At 52.5% G+C, this 24,848-nt stretch overlaps 1 protein-coding gene across 1 annotated transcript in view; it reads right to left on the bottom strand.

The window, feature by feature from the left end:
• LOC134534191 (condensin-2 complex subunit D3-L-like) overlaps window positions 1–24,848 on the bottom strand; it is a 60,841-nt gene that overhangs the window by 3,952 nt on the left and 32,041 nt on the right. The window contains exons 9-11 of the mRNA XM_063372384.1: window positions 22,371–22,539; window positions 10,301–10,491; window positions 872–1,009 (exon numbers count right to left, since the gene is read on the bottom strand). Coding sequence (XP_063228454.1) covers window positions 872–1,009; window positions 10,301–10,491; window positions 22,371–22,539 — 498 coding nt within the window. The remainder of the gene's footprint in view (window positions 1–871; window positions 1,010–10,300; window positions 10,492–22,370; window positions 22,540–24,848) is intronic.

Below are 24,848 nucleotides of genomic sequence, written 5' to 3' on the forward strand. Positions count from 1 at the left end.
ATCTGTTGTCTTGTATTTTGTATTGTTTTGTTCTGTCTGTATGTATCTGTGTTGTTTGTATTGTGCCTACCACCCAAGGCCATAAGCTGTAGGTAGGCATGCAACAAATATTAAATAAATAAAATAAAAAATCTTTACGAACTAATACACTCCCATATTAGTTCAGTACTAAATCAAGAAGGCTTTGTTTGTAAACATGCTGGAGTCCACTAACATTCAGCCATCACATTTGTCCAGTTTAGAATTCCATCAGACAAAGAAGAGCTCTCTGTTTCAAATTTATTCAAAGCAGAAAGATTATCCATCCCACAAATAATGAAGACAGCGATACACAATTAGACCAGTCAACTGTTGAAAAATCCACATGACCAGACAAACAAATCTGTACACTAAAATAGAACATCTTATAAAAGGATATAATAACTTATTGTACTGTGATTCAGCATAAACAATTAATTTGAAATTTATATGATTTTAAAGCATTTTCTTATTTTATGAGTTGTTATTCGTGCATGTTGCCATGATTGTTTTCTTCTACACTTCTTACTACAGTAGAGTATCATCTATGTGATCTTCGCTTATCTGATATTCCTCCTAACTCTACCACAGCTAATTAATAGCCCATTTTTTCAGTTAATTTTTTCTTCTGTTTTGTTGTAAAACATAATTGTAGCTTCGTAAAATGTAAAATTATAACATAGTTTGGCATTAAAGATAGCCTATTTCCAATTATTCAATGTTCTGACGGCCCGTTTGTAAGCGAGACACTGTATTTCAAACCCAGACAAATTTTACATTTAAAATAATACACAGTCCATCAAAGATGAACAATCAAATAATACACCCTATTAATGACAGCGTAACACCTCACCTCTTTTCTGTAGTCCAGCATCATGTTCCTTAAACACAAGTTGACATCTTCCACAAGTGGGGAAAGACTATTTTCTAACTTTTCTTTCAAATGTTTCAGTACTGGAAGAATGGTTTCAATGGCATTTCTCTTGTGAACCTGCGAAAACAACACACAATTTATGTAACAACACTGATTTTTCCAATTCATATAAATAACTGTTAGATTAATGCCAGCTTGCAAAGTTATAACATTAAGCAAAGAAACATATTACGTACTCCATTAAATTAACCTACTTAAATTGTTTCTTAATTGAGTGAGTTAACCAGTCTAATACTTACATAAATAATGTAAATACTTAATATTAAGTGAATGGGTTTGAAATATTTGGGAAAAAAATAAAGCATCCAAACATGGTTAATATATCGTTGAGATATAAATTGGTAGTAATAGTTACTAAATATTTACAGCTTAAACCAACATATTGGACTATTTTTACTTCATGGCATTATCCAAGTACATTCCTACCATGAACACTTAAATTGCATACCTAAATTATAAAACTAAAAAAAAAGGCAATATTACTACTTATCAGTAACACAGTTTAGAACACACTTAAGAATAATGTGATCACTAAAGAAAGCTGCACAATTAGCAAACTTGTACATAAATAATTTATTACATATGATGATGGAAGTTTTTGGAAATTAAATTTGTTTTCCTATCATACATAATCATGAGCTTCCAAAACTTTTTCAACCACCCATAAAAAAAAAACTGTGATTGCCACTACTAGCAAAGTGACGAGAGATCTCCATGTCAAAAGTGTATGTTTATTTGCGTAAGTCTAAATACCAATTCTTCACTGATTTCTAACATCAACATCAAATTACATTATTCCTCATTGGCATTCTATATCTTTTAGTATGAAACAAAGGGGAAAAAAACTGTATGAGAACAAATCTCTACTGAATACCTAAAATATATAATTTCCTACACTAGCAGAACGACAAAAAATGCTATTAATACATATAATTATCTTTTGTTTTGCCGTCGTCCGGGGTCTCGGGCTCGAGTCCCGGTGTGGCTCCTAGTGGGAAAAGGCGGTTCTTGCTACGTATTGTCCGGGTGGGCGCCAGACTAGCTCGGTTCTAGTCGTGAGTTTGGGGGTCGTGGATGTATGTGCCCCTGCGTGGCCCACTAGGGCCGGCGGCGGTGTTGCGTGAGATGATTTTAAATAAGAGGCGTGGAGTTAAGGTGGTGGTGTCGTACCTTTTATTCATAGGAACGAGTCGTACACAATACAACACTCTACAGAGGTCCCCGGGGGGGGGTTTACTCGTTATTCCGTGGCGCCGTATGGTTTGTGTTCCGCGTTACGTGGCCTCGGACGCTGTTACGTCTCATACGTCTCACTGGTTACACAGGTAACGTAATTTCGTAACACAAAGGCGGGACACAAAATACACTGAATTAAGGGGGTGCGCACAAGTTACGTTGCACTCGTTACTCGGGTAACGTAAGCTAGCAATACCAAGTACGGGACACAAAAATACACTGAATTAAGGGGGCGCGCACAAATTACGTGGCACTCGTTACTCGGGTAACGTAAGTTAGCAATACAAAGTACGGGACACAAAATACACTGAATTAAGGGGGCGCGCACAAGTTACGTGGCACTCGTTACTCGGGTAACGTAAGTTAGCAATACAAAATACGGGATACAAAAATACACTGAATTAAGGGGGTGGACGATTGGAGACGGCCAATCCCGTATGCAAATGTCTCGGCGCGGGTGTTGTGCCCACTGTGGTAAAACACGCACCGCAATTAAGTTTGTCCAAGTTCCCTTGCGGGTTTGTGGTCAGCGCCGTGCGCGTGACCTTAAATAAAGTTCTGTAAGTTGCGGGAGGCGGCCCGTGCCGTATACTGAAGAACAGCCCCGCTGACCAAGTGTGGTGCGGGGTGTCTTTAAATTGATGCGGCCGGATTAGGTCCTGGACCGAAAAAAGGGACCGGGTACTCACGGAGAGGTTAAGTAATAAAAGGGGTTCTGTTAATTAGTGACTATATTTACCGGACGTTACTTTCGATGTAGACAAAGGATGTTGCCTCTCCGTGGGACGTAGGTCCGCCCCGGTCCGTGAGCTGCGCTGAACTGCCGAACTGGCATGGCGTCCGAGGGAGGCTCGGCCTCTCTCGCGCCAGGCGTGACCTCATTACGCTAGACTCCAAACGGGTGTGTCTGGAAGAGATTTTATTGTCGCTAAAATCCTAATTTAATGTTTCAGGAGGAATGGGTACGGTTCTTCTCTTGTCTACTCAGGTTTCCGCGGCTTTGTCTTTGATTGCTGTTCGGGTCGCCTGACTCGGGTGGGCCATGGCCAGGGGTGTGTTCCGTTAGCGGGAGCGTATACTGGCGGGTGCAGGTCGGGCTCTGGGGTGGTCGTCGGCCAGACGACGTCAAACGCCCCCCCCCTGTGAAGCCCGACCTTGCGCCGCTTATGGTCCCGCTAACATGGGGCCACCCCTAGCTCCGGCCACTCCATCCCGGCGTGGTTCGCGGCTCAGCAGCTGGTTGGCTCCGCGTACTGGACCTGGTGATCAAGGCCGACTGGGCCAGCGTGCGCGCCGCCCCGGTTGCCGTCGTGGCAGGCGTGCCGGGGGCGGCGTCGTGGCGCCTGGGCGGGGTCAGCGGCTGATAGGGTCAGCGCACTGGACCTGGTGATTGTGGCCGACTGGGCCAACGTGCGCGCCGCCCCGGTTGCCGTCGTGGCAGGCGTGCCGGGGGCGGCGTCGTGGCGCCTGGGCGGGGTCAGCGGCTGATAGGGTCAGCGCACTGGACCTGGTGATTGTGGCCGACTGGGCCAACGTGCGCGCCGCCCCGGTTGCCGTCGTGGCAGGCGTGCCGGGGGCGGCGTCGTGGCGCCTGGGCGGGGTCAGCGGCTGATAGGGTCAGCGCACTGGACCTGGTGAACGTGGCCGACTGGGCCAGCGTGCGCGCCGCCCCGGTTGCCGTCGTGGCAGGCGTGCCGGGGGCGGCGTCGTGGCGCCTGGGCGGGATCAGCGGCTGATAGGGTCAGCGCACTGGACCTGGTGATTGTGGCCGACTGGGCCAACGTGCGCGCCGCTCCGGTTGCCGTCGTGGCAGGCGTGCCGGGGGCGGCGTCGTGGCGCCTGGGTGGGGTCAGCGGCTGATAGGGTCAGCGCACTGGACCTGGTGATTGTGGCCGACTGGGCCAACGTGCGCGCCGCCCCGGTTGCCGTCGTGGCAGGCGTGCCGGGGGCGGCGTCGTGGCGCCTGGGCGGGGTCAGCGGCTGATAGGGTCAGCGCACTGGACCTGGTGAACGTGGCCGACTGGGCCAGCGTGCGCGCCGCCCCGGTTGCCGTCGTGGCAGGCGTGCCGGGGGCGGCGTCGTGGCGCCTGGGTGGGGTCAGCGGCTGATAGGGTCAGCGCACTGGACCTGGTGATTGTGGCCGACTGGGCCAACGTGCGCGCCGCCCCGGTTGCCGTCGTGGCAGGCGTGCCGGGGGCGGCGTCGTGGCGCCTCCTAGCTCCGGCAACAGCTCCACCCGGGTGGCGCTCTCGGTGGCCGCAGTTGGTAGGGCCCGAGCACCTGTCCCGGGTCGTCCCACGCCGAACATCCGGGTGCTGGCCTGTTGACGTTGGCCCTCAGCGTCTGGTACGGCGTGGATGGGTACAGCCTCCTCTCCCGTTCCGGTGTACCGGGCGGGTTTGGAGTAGAGGCCTCCTCGTCCCCGTCGTCCAGTTCCATCATCATGAGGGTGGTGTCGGCGTGGTCGTTGTGCGGTTGTGCCCTAAGCACCTCCCCGGACTCGTTCTCGGGGGGTGACAGTGGTTCCGAGTGTGGCTGCGGTGTCTCGCAGCGTGCAGCGGTGCGGTGGTGGCCAGGGTGCCGGCCGGCAGGGGCGGCGGCGACCAAGGTCAGGTGGCTCTCGGTAGGCGGGCTGCAAGCGCGGGCGGCGCTCGGCACGGCCCGGCTCAGCCTTGCCGACATGCGGGCGTTTCGCGGCCCGTCGTGCCAGACGGATGACAGGTGTCATCGGCCGAGTGGCGGTCACGTGCGGTGGGGGGGCGGTCGGGCGTCCAGGTGCCGTGGCGTCGACCTGCATTGCGTCAGGCAGATGCAGGGAGCTCAGGCGACCCGGTAGCCGCGGTGACGTCACGGTGTGGCGTCGTGGCGCCTCTTGAGGGCGGAGCGCGCGTCGCCTCGGCAGCTGCTGTGGCAGGCCGGCCGAGGGGCGGCGTCGTGGCGCCTCTTGAGGGCAGAGTGCGCGTCGCCTCGGTGGCTGCTGTGGCAGGCTGTCCGAGGGGCAGCGTCGTGGCGCCTCTTGAGGGCAGAGTGCGCGTCGCCTCGGTGGCTGCTGTGGCAGGCTGTCCGAGGGGCGGCGTCGTGGCGCCTCTTGAGGGCAGAGTGCGCGTCGCCTCGGTGGCTGCTGTGGCAGGCTGTCCGAGGGGCGGCGTCGTGGCGCCTCTAGCGTTTTTGATGTTTCAGGCGGTGCCGAAGACGGCGTCGACGTCGATGTCGTGCGCGTCTGTCTCGTTTTGGTGGGCTCCATCCCCTGTGCCTCGAAGCCAGGCGGGCACCGCGGGGCGAGTCCCGGTGGCGGGGCCTCGCACAGGCGTCTCGGCGTCGTGGCCCTGGGCATTCCGTTTTCCAGCGTCCCTTTTGAGACCGCGCGCTCATGTGGCAGTGACGACGGCTGCATGTAATTGAAGCTAGGCGGTGGCGACGGTGTGGCGCGACGTGTCGGTGCCGAGTCTGGTGGCGTCCCGGATGAGGCGTGTGTCGTAGACGACGCGGGTTGCGTCGGAACGGTCCTTCGCGGCACTGTGACAGTGGTCAGGTGCGGTGGCGAGGCCATCCCGGCGTCGTGAGGTGTCTCCGACACGCTGCGGATTCGGGTCGTCGTGGCAGACTGCGGTGGGACGGTCGGCGTCGTGCGTCGTTCGGTCGGCTTTGGCGGGTCAAGCGTCGTCGCAGTCATGTTGAGTGGCGTCAGGTCTGCGAGGGGTGTTGAGGCTGGTGGCGTTGGGCCCGGAGGCGGAGGGAGCAGGATTGGCGGCGAGAGGGTGACGAGCGTCGGCGTCGGGACGGAAGGCGTCCTTGGTGAGGCGTAGTGCGTCGGCGTGAGTGGCGTCAGGTTGATGTAGCGTGGTCTCGCTGGTGACGGTGTTTCCGGACTTGGGTCGGGAGGCGTCAGGTCTACGAGGGATGCCGAGGTTGGTGGCTCCGGGACAGGAGGCGACGGGAGCGGGATTGTTGGCGGCATGATGAAGGTCGTCGGCGTCGGGACGGTTGTACGTGACGGTGCGGATGTCGTCGGGGCATGAGTTCGTGATACGTCTTGCGTCTGCGTGAGTGTCGGTGTCGGGACGGTTGTACGTGACGGTGCGGATGTCGTCGGGGCGTGAGTTCGTGATACGTCTTGCGTCTGCGTGAGTGGCGTCTCGATGTCGTGAATTGTCGCGGCGTATCGTAGGGGAGGAATTAGTAGCGCTGCTCCCGAATACTGCACTTGGGTGGCTCGTCCTGCGGTACATCGCGCGCACGTGAACGTGAAGGACTCGCGCCTCAAAGTACCTTCACGCTCGTTGGTGCAGTCACGATGCCATAGGTCGGTACACTCGTCGCAGTGGTAGCCCATGCTACTTCCTCCAGGACACGACCGGCTTCCACACATCGTCATCCCGTATGTGCGATACTCTTGACAATAGCCACACTCGTACCCCGCGGCGATCCTGCCGTTTAAGTACCATCTCGGGTAGAGGTGGTAACACCCACTGCATTCGTCTGCATCCATCTCTTGTTATCGTGCGTGTTCAGCTGTGTCGAGTCGTGTTTTTCACTCGTGGCTCTGTGCGCGCTGTGCAGGTCTGCGCGCGGGGTCGCGCTCGCCGGCTAGGCAGGTGCCCGGACAGCCGCACAAAACAGAGGCCGAGAATGGCCGCGGCATGGGCGGGGGTGCGGATGGGCGTGTGAGGCGATGGCCGAGAGCGCCCGGACAGCCGCACAAAGAGGAGGCGAAAACGGTCCGCGCGGGGTGGGGGTGGTGACGTCGCTCCGTTGCTCGCCTCGCCGTGATGACGTGTGGAGGTGGGGGTGGTTGGAGTGTCCTTTGTCCGCTCGCCTCGTCGCGCCGGTCTGTCTGGCCTTCGACCCTTCCTGTGTCCAAAATGGCCGTTTCGTGTCTCCGCTGTCGCCTGTTGGTGAATTTATCTCGAAAATGTCCAGGAGGTGGAGAAAAAAAATTTTCACGTTATTTTCTGCCCCACGCAGCGGGCGCCAAATGCCGTCGTCCGGGGTCTCGGGCTCGAGTCCCGGTGTGGCTCCTAGTGGGAAAAGGCGGTTCTTGCTACGTATTGTCCGGGTGGGCGCCAGACTAGCTCGGTTCTAGTCGTGAGTTTGGGGGTCGTGGATGTATGTGCCCCTGCGTGGCCCACTAGGGCCGGCGGCGGTGTTGCGTGAGATGATTTTAAATAAGAGGCGTGGAGTTAAGGTGGTGGTGTCGTACCTTTTATTCATAGGAACGAGTCGTACACAATACAACACTCTACAGAGGTCCCCGGGGGGGGGTTTACTCGTTATTCCGTGGCGCCGTATGGTTTGTGTTCCGCGTTACGTGGCCTCGGACGCTGTTACGTCTCATACGTCTCACTGGTTACACAGGTAACGTAATTTCGTAACACAAAGGCGGGACACAAAATACACTGAATTAAGGGGGTGCGCACAAGTTACGTTGCACTCGTTACTCGGGTAACGTAAGCTAGCAATACCAAGTACGGGACACAAAAATACACTGAATTAAGGGGGCGCGCACAAATTACGTGGCACTCGTTACTCGGGTAACGTAAGTTAGCAATACAAAGTACGGGACACAAAATACACTGAATTAAGGGGGCGCGCACAAGTTACGTGGCACTCGTTACTCGGGTAACGTAAGTTAGCAATACAAAATACGGGATACAAAAATACACTGAATTAAGGGGGTGGACGATTGGAGACGGCCAATCCCGTATGCAAATGTCTCGGCGCGGGTGTTGTGCCCACTGTGGTAAAACACGCACCGCAATTAAGTTTGTCCAAGTTCCCTTGCGGGTTTGTGGTCAGCGCCGTGCGCGTGACCTTAAATAAAGTTCTGTAAGTTGCGGGAGGCGGCCCGTGCCGTATACTGAAGAACAGCCCCGCTGACCAAGTGTGGTGCGGGGTGTCTTTAAATTGATGCGGCCGGATTAGGTCCTGGACCGAAAAAAGGGACCGGGTACTCACGGAGAGGTTAAGTAATAAAAGGGGTTCTGTTAATTAGTGACTATATTTACCGGACGTTACTTTCGATGTAGACAAAGGATGTTGCCTCTCCGTGGGACGTAGGTCCGCCCCGGTCCGTGAGCTGCGCTGAACTGCCGAACTGGCATGGCGTCCGAGGGAGGCTCGGCCTCTCTCGCGCCAGGCGTGACCTCATTACGCTAGACTCCAAACGGGTGTGTCTGGAAGAGATTTTATTGTCGCTAAAATCCTAATTTAATGTTTCAGGAGGAATGGGTACGGTTCTTCTCTTGTCTACTCAGGTTTCCGCGGCTTTGTCTTTGATTGCTGTTCGGGTCGCCTGACTCGGGTGGGCCATGGCCAGGGGTGTGTTCCGTTAGCGGGAGCGTATACTGGCGGGTGCAGGTCGGGCTCTGGGGTGGTCGTCGGCCAGACGACGTCAGTTTTAATAACATATAAAGCATCCTTCAATTCATGTTTCTTTTATGCTGTATAGCAAACATTAAAAGAAAAAATGATAATGCTTGAATATAATGTTAGGCTTTCACTGAGAAAAAAACTAGAGCCAAGGCTCAAAATTACGCCAATAAAATATAATAGCTTTACGACTTTTAAAGAATTAAAGTGTCATTTATGTATTATTAATCATTTGAAAAAAATTTTTCAATAACTAAAGGAAAGGCAGTTTGCTGTATTCTACTTGTTTCAAAGGGAAGTGCAAAGTGTTAACATTAGTCTAAACCACAAACAATGCTGTTTCAGAACTTTACAACTTACAAAGAGAAGCTATGATGTTCAGATCACGGATTTTAAGAATTGGGAATTTTTGAAATTGTGTTAGCGTTGGAACAACAATGTGCATAGAGTCCAGGGTGTCATAGGTACTGCTTTAATTCAAGTACACAACACTGTTTATTATGCCAAAAGTAATAAATGTAAAATACTGGAAACAAAAGTTATTAAAAACCATCTGTAATACACTGTTTTTGCACAATGCCTAAAACATCTCTTGTGATTTTCTCGAAAACGCACAAGTAGTACGCCTTACTGCTTGCACATTATGTTGTCCTAAAGTGTACAAAGTTTGAATAAAAACAGTGATTCAAACTTTGTAGCTTCCGCTTGTTAACTACAAAACGGTTTAACCGAGAGAAGTTCTCAGCTATTCTAGGTATGCATGCAGTCAAAGCAACCATCATCATGCATTCCTTGATTTCACGAGGTGATGGACCATGCAATAGCACCAGTCCCGTGTGCAGTGGCATCAGTTGTGAACCCAAGAAGCTGCCACATAGTCAACCATTACCGAGTTCTCAGAGCATACACAAAATAAAAACTGAAGGCTCTTTAAAGGGCCCGCCTAGTCCGGTGTATCTGTGTTGGTGAAGAGGGATGATAAGTGTGACACTCGCTGGTGCTTCTAGCGCTGTATCACCTCTAAGCGCAAGGCTGTGACCTGACACACAGTCTTCTCGTCATGCATAGGGCAGAGATTTCAGTAGGTACCATAACATTTTATGGTGAAGAAATGAAGATAAAGTTGTTAAATCGAGTCTCTTGAGTAATTTCAAGAATCTTAACCGGATGTTTCACATCCAAAAACTATTCTGAAAACACACGTTTTAGCCATTTTCACTCGTCTAAAAACACAGTTTGAACTACCCATCCACCCTCACCAAATTTTTTAATGCTTTTTGTAAACTAACACCACTGAGATATCTTGAATAGTTTTAAAATGCATGGTTTTTTCTGAAGCTCTGCACACAGTAAGTGTGCCCAGGTAAGCAGGGGCCTTAATACACAGGTTCAGGACCTTGGCGTGCCACATTAACGATTTGCTGGTCAATTGAAAATCAACATAGTTTAAATGGAAATATCAAAGAAAAATTATACAAAACAACTTGTAATAAGCACGAGTACGTACACATAAGTTTTAGTATTAGTGTTGTGGGATGAACTGATGGGTAACGTCTACAAACGGCCAAATCCCCCTGGGAAGTGGCTTGATGAGTTCCAGATGACAGAATGTGCCAAACGTAAACACAGAATGTATCATCCTGTTTGCAGTGGGCTTCAGCAACTGAAATTGGCACTCGTGACATATTTCAGCGGTCCAGTGATTCTGAACAGACGCAGCGACACTCCAGACACGTAACACACCTCTGAAATAGTGTTCTTGAGTGCAGCTATCTCTGTGGCAGCCGCTGCTTCCATTTCATCGGCCGGATCGTCGTCTTCCAGCTGACAGCGCTGCCTGTTGAGGCGGATCTCGTCGCTCAGCAGAGCAAAGAGCGTGTCTTGGACGACAAACAGTCCCGGCCCGTCCAGCGTGATGGACTCTCCCACAGCATCTAACAGGAAGAAAACACCGTAACACTCACAATATCATAGCTAATCCACTGACCGTGGAGTTAAGATTGTAACAGGAGCAGCCCCAGGAAGTTTTTTCGGTGGGGGCTGTTGTTCAAAGTTGCAAAAAAGTAAGTAAAGTTAAGTCAGATTTACAAATTTATTGTTTCACATCCTGAACTTTAATAGTTCCATAAAACTTTTTGATGAAAAAGGTCAACACACAAATTTTTCATAAACTCATAATCAAAAAGTTTGTAGTCACATTAAATTCAGAATCACATTATTTTCAGGTAAACATGGTACATGCATTTGGTACAAACCTCATGCTTAATAATTTATATTTATTGATTTTAATATATTAAAAGATAACAATTTTTATTTGAATTATGTTGTGATTAAAAATGGTGATTAATTTCATTACTTTTAGTTCATTTATGTATAATATGATGTCATGACATGCTTTTCAGTGTTTTTTAGACTTTATCACAACCCACCATATATCTTATCCCTAGCAATCTGTTGTTATTACGTACATACTTTGTAATCACATCATAGTCCATTGTTTTTTATGTGTATCAAGCACAGTAGGATCTTTTCAAGTCAATTTTGTGTCAGGCAGTGCATCGGTAGGATGGTGGGCTAACAGTTCCCCTCTACCATCACCCACCTGCCTGGCAGAGTTTACCTTGCTTGGAGTCACTTGCAGCCTTTGGGGTTTGCATATGAAACAGTTAGTAACATAGTGCAAAGTATATTATAGTTACAAGTAAGAATTTTTAAAAAAGTTTCAATAGTGCTTGATGAACTGCTGTCCCTCAACCTCTTCCAGCAAACTCCCCTGACAGGGTGTAATATATGAACGATACAAGTATTCAGTAACAGAAGCTGCAATCTCTAGGCTCTTGTTCGATAGCTGAACCCTTAACTGGTTCTGGCTAGAGTATCTGGCATCTTCAACGACAGAGCACAGAGGTTGCCAGGCCAGAGACTGACCACGGCACAGTGCAAAGGAACGGGATGAAATTAGGTCTTAACGTATTGTCGATACTGAAGAGGTTTGAGACAGATGATGAGTGTATCAGTGATGGAGCAGCAGTGAAGTACAGTACGTTACAAAAACTCTCAAGGCACTCAGAAATGTTGACTTATTAACAGGGGAATTTAATATATTGTATGTAATTATAGTATGTATTGTATGTAATTGTATGTATGCATAAGTCCAGTGCTAATTTTTATACATAGTTATTATGGAGGAAATTTTCTTAAGTGGGATTTTCTTAAGAGAGTTTTATTTTGCATTAGATGATTGGAAAAAGGAGGGAGAGGGGAGAATTACCCAAAGAAAGCCCACATTACCCCACATTTCCCAATTGCAGAAAATTCAAATTTGACCCATTCAGGAATTTAATTGCCTTGAAAAAGGGGGGAATAAGGAATAAAGTGGAATGTCATACAACTGTTTTTTTTTTGTTGCCAATTTTGTTACAATTGTTAAACCTCCATTTTATTGTTAAGTTTTATCATTTATTGAATTAGTATTTTGTTTTATTCTTCAAATGGATTATTGAAGTGCGAAGTTTCACTTATAATGCACATGGCACCCAAGCACTTTTTTTCTTACTTGGGACTCCTCTGTCATCCATCCTTTTTTTTTTAGGTTGGCTGCCAAATAATTAGCAGGGTCACTGACCACGTTTCAGCCACCAGCACCACTTTGCCCTCTCTTCCTCTTGTTGGGCCTCAAACCCCAACAGCTGCAAGTCACTCCAAGCTAGGTATCGCTGGTCATGTGAATAATTACTTCTGACAAATGTTGTAGATAATATTTAAGAGGTTTATAATAAAAAGGAACACATTCAATAGCTTGCATGGTACAGAAATTATGACTTTTTTTTTGTGTTTCAACACATTTTTTTCTACCCCTTGCAACAGTGTTGGTCTAATAAAAAATAGTTTCAGACGAAAGTTTCAGATAATATGTATAAGTTTACAAACAATTTGAAAAGGTTTGATGATGTGCCTACTAAGGGAGTTAGTTTTTTTTTTCCTCCAACCCATATTTTTTTTCATCCCTTGGGTGCAGTTATGGTTGGTCATATAAAAAATTGATTGACAAAAGTTCTTGGTAGTATTCTAATGAGCTATAACAACTTCACACCAATGTGATATTTTTCATATCAAGGGAGTTATAGCAATTACCTTCACCATATCTACCTCTTTGGTCAGATTATGCCCAGTTACGAACTCAAGAAACATTTTCCGTTACTATTGACGTCCCTCGGCTTCAGGTCCCCGTTTTCCCGTTGAAATAAATGTCCTGTTATGCCCGTACTGCCCTCGTCGGAGAGGTGTGGGTCCAGGCCAACGTGGCCGGGACCGGGAAAGGCGGGACCTGGAGGGAGAGTGAAGTGATTGCGAGGAATGTTGGTAGGTTGTCGCAAGCAGAACACGGCATTAACGAATTTCACGAGCCGTCTTTTATTAACGCTTATAAAGTCCTGCCGCAGCCTGGCGGAACCGTCGCGGAACAAGTGCCCTACCACGGCGACACGGACTCCCTGATGACGGGGCGGTTCTCAAATACGTTTCGGCGCGAATCGTAAAGTTTATTAATGCTAGGCTGACCCAGTGAGAAAGGGCCCGAAGACGGAACGCTGTACATACGCGGCCCGTTACGTAATGTTCCGTGGACGGCGAAAAGTTCAGAGACTCGTAGCACCACGTTCGCGTTGTAGAAACTGCCCGCTAGACACGTCTCCCGATGACTCGTAAGTTAACAATGCTAAGCTGATTCGCGGTGGCAGCTCAGCTGCCGTGACCGGCTGCGGACTGAGCGAACGTTCAATCCCGAGCGCAACGTGCGCGGCTCGCGGAGCAACGAACACGTCTGTCTCCGCTCGAGACCAGGACGCGACTGCCTCTCCCCGCTCGCCCGCGGGCCGGCGCCCGCGGGTGGCGGGGAGGGAGGGGAAAATCGGCCGGCGTGGGAGAGAGCTCCGTCCCGCGGCGCGCCAGGCTGCAATTACATACTACGGCGAAACACTTCAGAAAAAGTTATTGAATTATTTACAAAGACATACACGAGACATTAATTACACAGCGAACTTGCACAATGAATAATAAATAAAATAAGTTAATTACACACATTCAAATCCCTTAATCGTTTACAAATATATACACACTGAAATAAAAGATAAAGTCACATAGAAAAAACACTCGTTGGCATGCTAGGGCGCACGCGGGTGCGTCCCTGGCCGTCGCACACACTGGGGTTCACTGGGGGGGAAAACAGGCCCCCTCAGGCCCGCGTCGGTGGCCAGGTACGGCCTCTGTATCTGGGAGGGTACGACGACTGTCGTCATATGCCCCCCCTCTCCCGAGGCCGTCCTGGCCCCCGACGCCGACCTAGACCGGCAGCCGCGTCCGCGTCCGGCCACTTGTCTGGTCGTCGGAGCTCGTCACGTCATTCCGTCCGGGTCGGGCAAACTGGGGCAGGAGCTGCATCACGCTGCAGCGTAACCCCCCGTCGGTCGTTTGTCTTACGTCGCGGGGTTTGCGCTGACTCCCCCACTCGTAGTCCCGGAGGTAGTGGGGGGCCGTCTTCTCACGCGTGGACCGGCGCAACGCCGGTCCCCTCCCCGCGTGAGCGGTCATCCTCGGCTCCCCGGAAGGCAAGTCCAGGACCACCTGCTGGGCCCTGTCGACATCGCCCTCCCCACTGAGGAGCCGGACCGTTACCCCGTCTGTCACGTCCTTGCTCACGTCCGTCCCCGTCACCCGCCGTTCCCAGGAGTGGACGTACCTCCGTCCACGTCTCTGGGTAGGCTCCGGCAACGTCACCACTGGTTCACTCAGGTCGACCAGGTCGCCCTGAGCAGTGTTGTCATGTGTTACGTCCTCGATGAGCGGTCCATCAGTGTCGTTGGCGTAGGCGCTGACGTCATCAGGCGGGAGCACCCGGTCCACAAAGCGCTCCAGCTCTGCCATGCTTGCGCCACGCGGACCCCTTCCGCCCCTTCTGACGGGCGTCCGTTCCCCGCCCCCTCTTGCCAGTTGCCAACCACCGTTCCCCTTTTGCTGTCCCCCCGTAGGAGGCTGAGTCGGTGTCGTCGTGGGGGCCCGTCCATGTGTCGTGCCCCAGGTGTCGTCGTCCCTGTCAACGTTCCTGCCAACCCCCCGCAGTGACTTGGGGTGGGCGTGTCCTCGTCGACGTCCCTGATCCGGCTCCGGTGGCGTCACCACGGGGTCACCGAGGTCGACCAGGACTCCTACTGCGACGTTGTCATCGGTCCTGTCCCGTGTGTCGTCGTCCCTGTCAACGTTCCTGCCCACCCCCCGCAGTGACCTGGGGTGGGCGTGTCCTCGTCGACGTCCCTGATCCGGCTCCGGTGGCGTCACCACGGGGTCACCGAGGTCGACCAGGACTCCTACTGCGACGTTGTCATCGGTCCTGTCCCGTGTGTCGTCGTCCCTGTCAACGTTCCTGCCCACCCCCCGCAGTGACCTGGGGTGGGCGTGTCCCCGTCGACGTCCCTGATCCGGCTCCGGTGGCGTCACCACGGGGTCACCGAGGTCGACCAGGACCCCTACTGCGACGTTGTCATCGGTCCTGTCCCGTGTGTCGTCGTCCCTGTCAACGTTCCTGCCCACCCCCCCGCAGTGACCTGGGGTGGGCGTGTCCCCGTCGACGTCCCTGATCCGGCTCCGGTGGCGTCACCACGGGGTCATCGAGGTCGACCAGGACTCCTACTGCGACGTTGTCATCGGTCCCGTCCCGTGTGTCGTCGTCCCTGTCAACGTTCCTGCCAACCCCCCGCAGTGACCTGGGGTGGGCGTGTCCCCGTCGACGTCCCAGGTCCGGCTCCGGCGGTACCACCACAGGGGCGCCGAGGTCGGCCAGTACACCTTCGGTGACGTCATCCTCGGCCTCGTCACCGTCCACTGGTCCGCTGTCGTCGTGGTCGTACTCGTCGTGCGGGTCGCCTATCAGTCGAATGTCGTCCCTGTGCACCTTAGTTGTCCGTCCGTCGGCGCGACGCACGAGGTACGAGGTGGTGCCCAGTCTGTCTACGATCTCCTGTGGCCCCGCCCACTTAGGAGCCAGACTGGCGCAAAAGCCCCGCTCGCCAGCCGACAGGTGATGACACTTAACAAACACCTGCTGGCCAGGCTCTAGTCGTGCTGGGGGCTGGTGCGTCTGCGGCGTACGTCTAGTCAGGTAGTCAGCTTGGCGACGTCGGGCGTCTTCGCGCAGATCGTCCGTGGTCATGTTGTGCAAGTCGGGGGTTGCGCGCGCTTCCCCGGGCAGGGCGAGGTTCCGGCCCTGCACCAGTTCAGCGGGGGAATGGCCCGTGACCGCGTTCGTCCGACGGCGCAGGCAAAACAGCAGCGTCGGCAGGTGCAGGTCCCACTTGGTGTGGTCCTCGTCCAACCGGATGCGCAGCTGAGTTTTAATGTCCTGATTCCGCCTTTCGGTCGGATTCGCGCGCGGATGGTAGGTGGGCGTCGTGTGATGCTCCACCCCCCAACCCGCGCAGGACACTCGCCAGCTTCTCCCCGTGAACTGCACCCCGTTGTCCGTCAGCAGGACCGCGGGGTACCCGTATCGCGGGAAGAACTCGCGCTCGAGCAGGGCAATCACGGTGCCGGCCTTCACGTTTGGTACTGCGAACGCCTCCGCCCAGCGGGTGAAGACATCCGTGACCACAACAATGAATCGCCGACCACGGGACGTGCGAGGATACGGCCCCATAATATCCACCGCCACAGTGTGGAAGGGATTCCGGGGCCGTCGTGGGACCTGCTGCTCCTTGCCGTCGGGTCGCCTGGACTTCCGCTCCTGGCAACGCAGGCAGGCCCGCACGTAGCGTCTTACTTCTGCCGCGTCGCCAGGCCAGCGGAACGTCCGTCTGACCTCACGCAGCGTCTGCTCCGCGCCCGGGTGTCCCGCCAGGGGGTGGTCATGCAGGTAGCTCAGGACCCAGCGCCTGGCCTCGGGCGGCACGTGGGTCCGCCACCCGCTCGACCTGTGAGCCCCCCTGGTCTGGAGCACCCCGTTCAGGCTCCGGCAGCCCGGTATCACCCCCTCCCCACACTCTGTCAGTCGGGTCCGGGTGTCGGGGTCCCGGAGTTGCGCCGCGTGGACCCACGCCAGCAGGTCAGTCATAGTCTCGGGTCGCGCGTCAGGTGCAGGAGCAGTGGGGCTTGTCAGCGCGTACAACGCGCACGGTCGCGGCACCGAGTCCTCTACCCCGCGCTCACGCTCAGGGAGGAGCACTTCCTCCCAGCCCTGGTCGTCGTGGAACTCATTCTCAGGGTCCGGATTCCGGGACAACTCGTCGGCCAACTGATTTTCACGTCCAGGAATGTGCTCGACCGTGAACGAGAATTCCTGGATCAGCATGGCCCACCGAGTGAACTTAGACTTCCGGCCCTGAGCGGAGTCCAACCAGCGGAGGCATTGGCTGTCGGTTCTCAGCGTGAATGAGCGGCCCTCGACGTGGTGACGGTACCTCTGTAGGGCCCAGACCACCGCAAGGCACTCTTGCTCATTCACGTGATACTTCCGCTCAGCCTGCCCAAACTTGGCGCTGGCGTACTCGATCACGCGCCTCTCGCCCCGGTCATCCATCTGGTACAACACCGCCCCCATCCCCTCCTGACTCGCATCCGTCTGGATGAAGATGGGGCGGCTGGGCACCAGGCGTGAGAGCGTGTGACAGTTCCTGAACCGGCGCTTCACCTGTCGCAAGGCCTCGTCCGCGGCGGGGGTCCACCGGAACTTAGTCTTCGGCGACAGTAGGTCCGTCATCGGGGCCGTCACCGTGGCGAAGTCGGGGACGAAGGACCGCAGCCAGTTGAGCAGCCCCAGCAGCTTCTGGAGCTGCTTCCTGGTCTTCGGTGCCCCCTTTCCCTCTATTAGCTCCAACTGCTCAGGTCGGGGGCGGCACCCCTCCGCCGTCACTATGTGTCCTAGGAACTCTATTTCCGTGGCCCCAATGTGGCATTTCTTTGGGGCGCACGTCAGTCCGTGTCTGGCCATACGTTCTAGCACCAATGCCAGATGGTGCGCGTGTTCCTCCCACGTCCTGGACCAGATGATAACGTCGTCCAGATAGGCACTGGCGAACTCACCAATGTACCCATCCAGAACACGTACCATCAGGGCCTGGAACGTGGCAGGGGCATCCATGAGACCAAACGGCATGGCGCAGAACTGGTAACGTCGACCGTCTGGTGCCGTAAATGCCGTCTTAGGGCGGTCCTCCAGACATACCGGCACCTGCCAGTAGCCTGATTTTAAGTCTAGTGTCGTGAAAATAGTGGCGTCCCCCAGTCCTGCCAGTGCGTCTGTGATATTGATCTGCGGGGGCGGGGCGGGAATGGTCAGTTTGTTTATCGCCTTGAAGTTTACGCAAAAGCGTAGACTTCCGTCTTTCTTGGTGGCCAGCACCACCCGTGAGTTATACGGGGAGGTGCTGGGTTCCACTACCCCGTCACGTAACATCTCGTCAATTTGAGTCTGTATGGCCTCCCGTTCCCGGATGCCAAATCCGTATACCTTCTCAAAGGGAGGGCGGTGCGGTACCATCGGTATCCGGTGCTCCGTCACGTTTGTCCGTCGTAGCCGGTCCGCGGCCGCAAATACCTGTGCCTGAGAGGTGAGGACATGGTTGATGACATCGACGTACTCCTCTGGAACACCGTGCTGAAGGTCTTCTAGGCGAATGACTGACTGAGGGGGACTGGGGGGAACCTGGTGCACGCCGTACACCGTCCAGCGCCCCTGGGTGCCGAAGTGCATCCGGCCAGCTCGTACTTCCACGGTGGCGTCGACCTCGTGCAGCCATGGGACCCCCAGAATCAGCCCCTCGCGGAGCTCGGGGACCACCCAGGCCTCGACGTGGCTAACGTGACCAACGATGCTCATTGTTACCTGAGTGATGCCCCCTGCTGCAACGACGGCATCCCTGGTGGCCAGCTGCACCAGCTCCCTCCGCGGTGTCACTGCCTCCGCTCCCACCAGGTGGGCCGCGATGTAGGTTCGGCTGGCGGCGGTGTCCACCAGGGCCAGCATCTCCCGCCCGTTAGCGCGGACAGGAATTCGCAGCAGCTCCGGCTCCTCGGGGCCGACCTGCCCCAGCTGTGCAGTCGTCTGTCCCCCCACCGCCCCCGGCCACCTGGCCGTCCGGGCGTGGGGAACTCGCGGCGAGGTCCGCGGCTCGCTCCGGCGCCGACGTGTTGACGTTCCGGTGGTCCACCTCGTCGACGACAGGTCGACGAGGCGGCTGGTCCGGCCCTGGTATAACCGGCCTCAGGGCCGCGGCGGTGGCGCCGGCAGTCAGCTGTCCCTGCACGGAGATGGCCGGCGGGATGCCTGCGCTGATGCTCTGGTTGTCCGCCCCGTCGACGGCGTATCGACGAGGCGGCTGGTCCGGCCCTGGTATACCCGGCCTCAGGGCCGCGGTGGTGGCGCCGGCAGTCAGCTGTCCCTGCCCGGAGATGGTCGGCGGGATGCCTGCGCTGATGCTCTGATTGTCCACCCCGTCGACGGCGTGTCGACGAGGCGGCTGGTCCGGCCCTGGTACACCCGGCCTCAGGGCCGCGGTGGTGGCGCCGGCAGTCAGCTGTCCCCGCAGTTGCCTCGGCATGGGGACAGCTGATGAGGAGTAGTCCCGTTGTCCCCTGCTTCCCGGCGGCATACAGGACGTTAGTGCGGTAGGCGCCGGTGGTGGTCGACGTGTTCTGTCAGTTACTGGGACTGCCGGTGGCTGGCGGGCCGGGGAGCGGCACCCAGTTGTCCCTCCGCCCCCGGTCCTGCGTTTCCCGCCTGCGACGTGTTGCCTTCGCGCGCCTCCTCCCACGCGGCTCTGGTGGGGCAGAGGCGATGCCAATGGTACGCGTCCGGGCAAAAACGGCATCGCGGCGGACGTTCGTCCCTCTCTCTCGTATCTGTCCGCTCGTGACGTCCTCCTCCTGTCGCAGCTGGTTCCGGGCGTTCCCTGGTGCCACCGCGGTCTGTTGTCCTGCGCGGTCCCGCGCCGCCGGCGTAGCTCACCACGGTCAAGTCACTGTCCGTGACCTCTGTGACGGTGACCCCTCGCGGCCCCGAGCGAGCACGGGGAGCTCTCGCGCCCCTGAGTGCCGTCCTCCACTGCGACATGTCACGTTCGATCACGCGGGCGAGGGCCACGAACTCCTCCGTGTCACGACCAGCAGCCGTCCTCATGAAGGGGCGAAACTCTGGCAGCAATTGTTCGACAATGGTTGGCAACGCCGCACTCACGTCCCCACTTGTCCCCAATCGGCGGAACATGCGTAACTTCTCGTAAATGAACTGCTCTGCACTCTCGTCCTCCTCCTGGTTTCGGCAATAAAATGTCCGCAAACACATTGCCCGCGCCTGATCGTTATCAAACCTAGTTTTGACTTGGCGTACAAAATGTCCCCACTCGGTATCAAAACTCCCGGCCATTGACCACCAGTTCCTTGCCTCGCCGCGGAGCTGTCCCGCCACTCGCGGCGTCCACTCCGCCCGTCGCACTTCGTACAGTTTTAGGAGGTGTTCACACTCCCGCAAAAACTCCCGCGGGTCCTCGTTGTCTCTCCCCGCAAACTCTGGCAACTCAAACTGCGTGCTCACGTACCGCACTACCGGCCCATCTGCGTCCGCGTGCCTGTCCCCCTGTTCCCGTTTACTGTCCTCAACTGTGCTGTCCGTGCTGTTTGCGCCCTCGGCCGCGCCGCCGGACCCGCAAACCTCGTTTTTTACGTCCATTTTCGCGGAGTCTCCCTCCTCACACAAGTCCGTTTCGAAACTGATTAGATCGTATCTTTCTTGTCCCGCCTGTTTCCACGCCATCCTGTCCTCCTGTGCTACTGATCCGCGGATCGTGAACACAATCTCCCCCAGTAATACAATACGATCCTCCCCAGCGCGTTATCTTCAGTCCGGGATACCGCTGCACCGCCGTCTTGTATTTCTGTCCCCCACGACGCGCTATCTCTCGCCGAAACGTCTCGTGTTCGCGCCGTTCCCGCGCTGCGTTATCTCCCGCCGGCGCGCCGGCGCGACGTCTCGAATTCGAGCCGCTCCCACGCCGCGCAGCCGCACCTGCTTCCGTTCTGTCCTGCACCTGCGCGCTTGCGTGCGCTTGCGTGCGCTTGCGTATGCTTACGGCCACACTAGTTGGGCGCCAAATGACGTCCCTCGGCTTCAGGTCCCCGTTTTCCCGTTGAAATAAATGTCCTGTTATGCCCGTACTGCCCTCGTCGGAGAGGTGTGGGTCCAGGCCAACGTGGCCGGGACCGGGAAAGGCGGGACCTGGAGGGAGAGTGAAGTGATTGCGAGGAATGTTGGTAGGTTGTCGCAAGCAGAACACGGCATTAACGAATTTCACGAGCCGTCTTTTATTAACGCTTATAAAGTCCTGCCGCAGCCTGGCGGAACCGTCGCGGAACAAGTGCCCTACCACGGCGACACGGACTCCCTGATGACGGGGCGGTTCTCAAATACGTTTCGGCGCGAATCGTAAAGTTTATTAATGCTAGGCTGACCCAGTGAGAAAGGGCCCGAAGACGGAACGCTGTACATACGCGGCCCGTTACGTAATGTTCCGTGGACGGCGAAAAGTTCAGAGACTCGTAGCACCACGTTCGCGTTGTAGAAACTGCCCGCTAGACACGTCTCCCGATGACTCGTAAGTTAACAATGCTAAGCTGATTCGCGGTGGCAGCTCAGCTGCCGTGACCGGCTGCGGACTGAGCGAACGTTCAATCCCGAGCGCAACGTGCGCGGCTCGCGGAGCAACGAACACGTCTGTCTCCGCTCGAGACCAGGACGCGACTGCCTCTCCCCGCTCGCCCGCGGGCCGGCGCCCGCGGGTGGCGGGGAGGGAGGGGAAAATCGGCCGGCGTGGGAGAGAGCTCCGTCCCGCGGCGCGCCAGGCTGCAATTACATACTACGGCGAAACACTTCAGAAAAAGTTATTGAATTATTTACAAAGACATACACGAGACATTAATTACACAGCGAACTTGCACAATGAATAATAAATAAAATAAGTTAATTACACACATTCAAATCCCTTAATCGTTTACAAATATATACACACTGAAATAAAAGATAAAGTCACATAGAAAAAACACTCGTTGGCATGCTAGGGCGCACGCGGGTGCGTCCCTGGCCGTCGCACACACTGGGGTTCACTGGGGGGGAAAACAGGCCCCCTCAGGCCCGCGTCGGTGGCCAGGTACGGCCTCTGTATCTGGGAGGGTACGACGACTGTCGTCACTATATTGCATGATTTTTGCAAAATTATGGCAGTTATCGTGTCCATAAAAAAGGTGATATAAATACATACACATATAAACTTTTGAGATAAAAATGGTATTGTGGTCTATGGACCATAAAATGAAACACTATGTAAAAATTTTCCGTAAGTTGCACCATGGTAATGGCATTATTTCTTTAAAATATACCTAATTTATTGGGAAAACATACATTTTACTTTTTTTATCTTACAAAAGTGTCATAAGTAACTTACTTATTTTTAAACTACAATATTAGTACATTTATCAAACACACAAATACTTGCAAATTTAGGTATTTTTACTGTTCTGAAGATTTCTGTACTAGACATGCTGATTACAAAAATTATTATATTGTAAAACTTTATCAGTGAAATGGACACTGTTTTGGTGGAAGTAAGTGTCATGAAACATTTAAGTGCTATATATGTGTAATAATATGCTATCTTATGAATAAAAATAATTCATAAAAAATAAAAAAACAGTCTCAACATGATCCCGTTTTTTGAAAATAAAACTGGCCTGAAAATATACCATCAGATCTTGTGCCTAGAGACTGCGCACTCACCTAAGATGTCACTGCACAACTTCTGAGCGGTCGTGAAGCGCTGGTCATCCGTCATGTGCTTGAGCATGAAGCGATACACGAGCTGGCGCTTCTGCTTGTTTTGCGGCCCACTCATTTTGAAATACTTGTTTTCCACAGACGTGTGGAATTTTCCATATGTCGAGTGAGTCTGAACCAGGACAAATTAGTACATTAACTTTTTTCTGCAAATTTTTCAATCTGCTTACTTGGAAATATACAATGAAAATGACAAGAAATATCCTTAGCTGGTACGTCTACTTAATGCTTTGACTCACTTCAATACAAAATTTGTAGGATTTATACAGCTACATATGTCTTAAAAATTACAAACCTCCAGGATTCAAGTCTGCTCATAAACCAGGTGGGTTTTGATTAGTTGCTAATAAGTCATAAATATTTTGAGGGCAAGATTGAACCCTCAACATTGCCAATAGGGCCCCACCCATACTGTCACTACTGAAACTATAATAATAATTTATTTAGTTTGATACACACCGGTGGCAAAGTAATACTAGTCAAAGTTGACAAGGCAGAGTTTTGTAATACTCAAACCTTTAAAAGTTATAAAAAATTAATATCATACATATGAATCATAAATACTAATTTATAACTTCCATTGTAAAGTACCATTCTTACTAACGAAAAGAAATACATCAAAACCAAAAGGAAATAGAAAACAGGAAATAAAAGTCTGTTAGAATCTTCAATAAATGTTTGCCCCCCCCCCCCCCCCCCCCCCCCCCCCAACAAAGAAGGTCGTGTGACAACAGCTCGCGCTAGCAGCTGGGTGGGTGTGACACTGTTTACTTCTGCTTTCCGGCGCTGCTCGTGTCTTGTGTCCCTCGTAACGTACAACAGCTCGGGTCCTGTGGGGCCCGATGGGGGCGTAAGTTGTACCCGGAAGTCGACTCTGGCACCCCTTCTCCTGGCGTGTTCGTTAGGGGTTCGGCGGGTCCCTCTACCGTCACTCTGAAGTCTGAGTCCTCTATGGAGTAGTGGAAAGGCCATAGCATCTCGTCGTGGTCGGGCTTTCTGGACCGTTCGTCCTCATCGTCCGGTGTCCAGACTAATGGTCAGGGGGTGTCCTCAGGGAACCCATGGAAGGGCGTGTCTTCTGCCTCCGACTCCGCGAATAACCGCCTAGCGGACTCGGTCGCGCGCGGAGCGGTGATCTGTGACTGCGTCTCCCTCTCCGGGAAGCGTATTTCGGAAGTGCACGCGGAGCGACAGATTGCGCCGTGTCAGCCAACCTGAGCAGCGCGTGACATCACCAAGCCATGCCCGCGCCAACCACCATCCACGCACACACGTAAATGCATGAAAATACGCCATACACTATTTATATAAATACACTGCGTGTAGTTCTATAAAAAATCTTATGCCATTATAAAAATGCAGATATATTCTAGAGTTAAAAAAAAAGTAGAATTTAAAAATAATTTACGCACCATTCAATCCGTTCTTTTTTATTATCAAATCAACAACTTTCGTCTGAAATAATCTTTACATGACTAACCATTACTGCAAGAGGTGGGAAATAACAGGAGATTCTGGATATAAAAAAAAAGTAATTCCCATAGTGAGTAAACTACAAAATCTGTTTGTAATATTTTTAAACTTACAACATTTTTTGGCAAGACTATCAAATTCATTTGATTTTATACTAAACCATCTTAATATAATCTTAACCTTGGTCGAAAGCAATTTTTATAGGACCACGTATTACTGCGAGGGATGAAAAATTGTTTGAGGGTCCGAAATGCATAATAAGTTACCTCTGTAGGCATAATAATGTGAATATAGTTCTAAGCTATTCAATGTTGGATGTGTTGCGTTAAAAACATTCAAAATATATTCGCTGCATGTAATACAAAATATGTTAACTCGATCATTTTGGAATATTGTAGATAACATTTATTAGCATGTTACGCACATTAAATTGTTAAATGCTCCAGAATTCTATAAAATTTTCTATAATATTTCCAGAAGAAATAAGTAATACTTTAAAATCTACCTATCCATGTAGGCTGTGCCGAAAGGGATTTTTTTTAGTGTGGAAATTGCTCTAGACCTAGTAACATTAAGTAATAATAAATTCAAAATTGTTTTGAAGTAGGTACGTAGATAGTATAATCGTAAGATTAGACGACCTATGTTACAATAAATAGAAATAATTTGGAAGAATGTTATTAAATGTTTTGGGCTGGTTTGAATTTAATGTTATTGTAGTTATAGTTTAATGAACGGGCTGTTAATGTAAATTCGCATTAGCACTAAGTGCGTAAATATTTGGCATTATAATTATAATGCCAAATAACTGTATCCGCGGAGAATGAACCGTATTGGAACCTTATACGAGGAATGACGGTTGGAAATCCTGAATATAAATTTTTTAAGGTATACGTACAAAGTAACTGGTTAATATTTTTTGTTTGTATAGTATAGTACCTACATTCA

The sequence above is a fragment of the Bacillus rossius genome, chromosome 1, assembly GCF_032445375.1.
Source record: "Bacillus rossius redtenbacheri isolate Brsri chromosome 1, Brsri_v3, whole genome shotgun sequence".
Taxonomy (NCBI): domain Eukaryota; kingdom Metazoa; phylum Arthropoda; class Insecta; order Phasmatodea; family Bacillidae; genus Bacillus; species Bacillus rossius.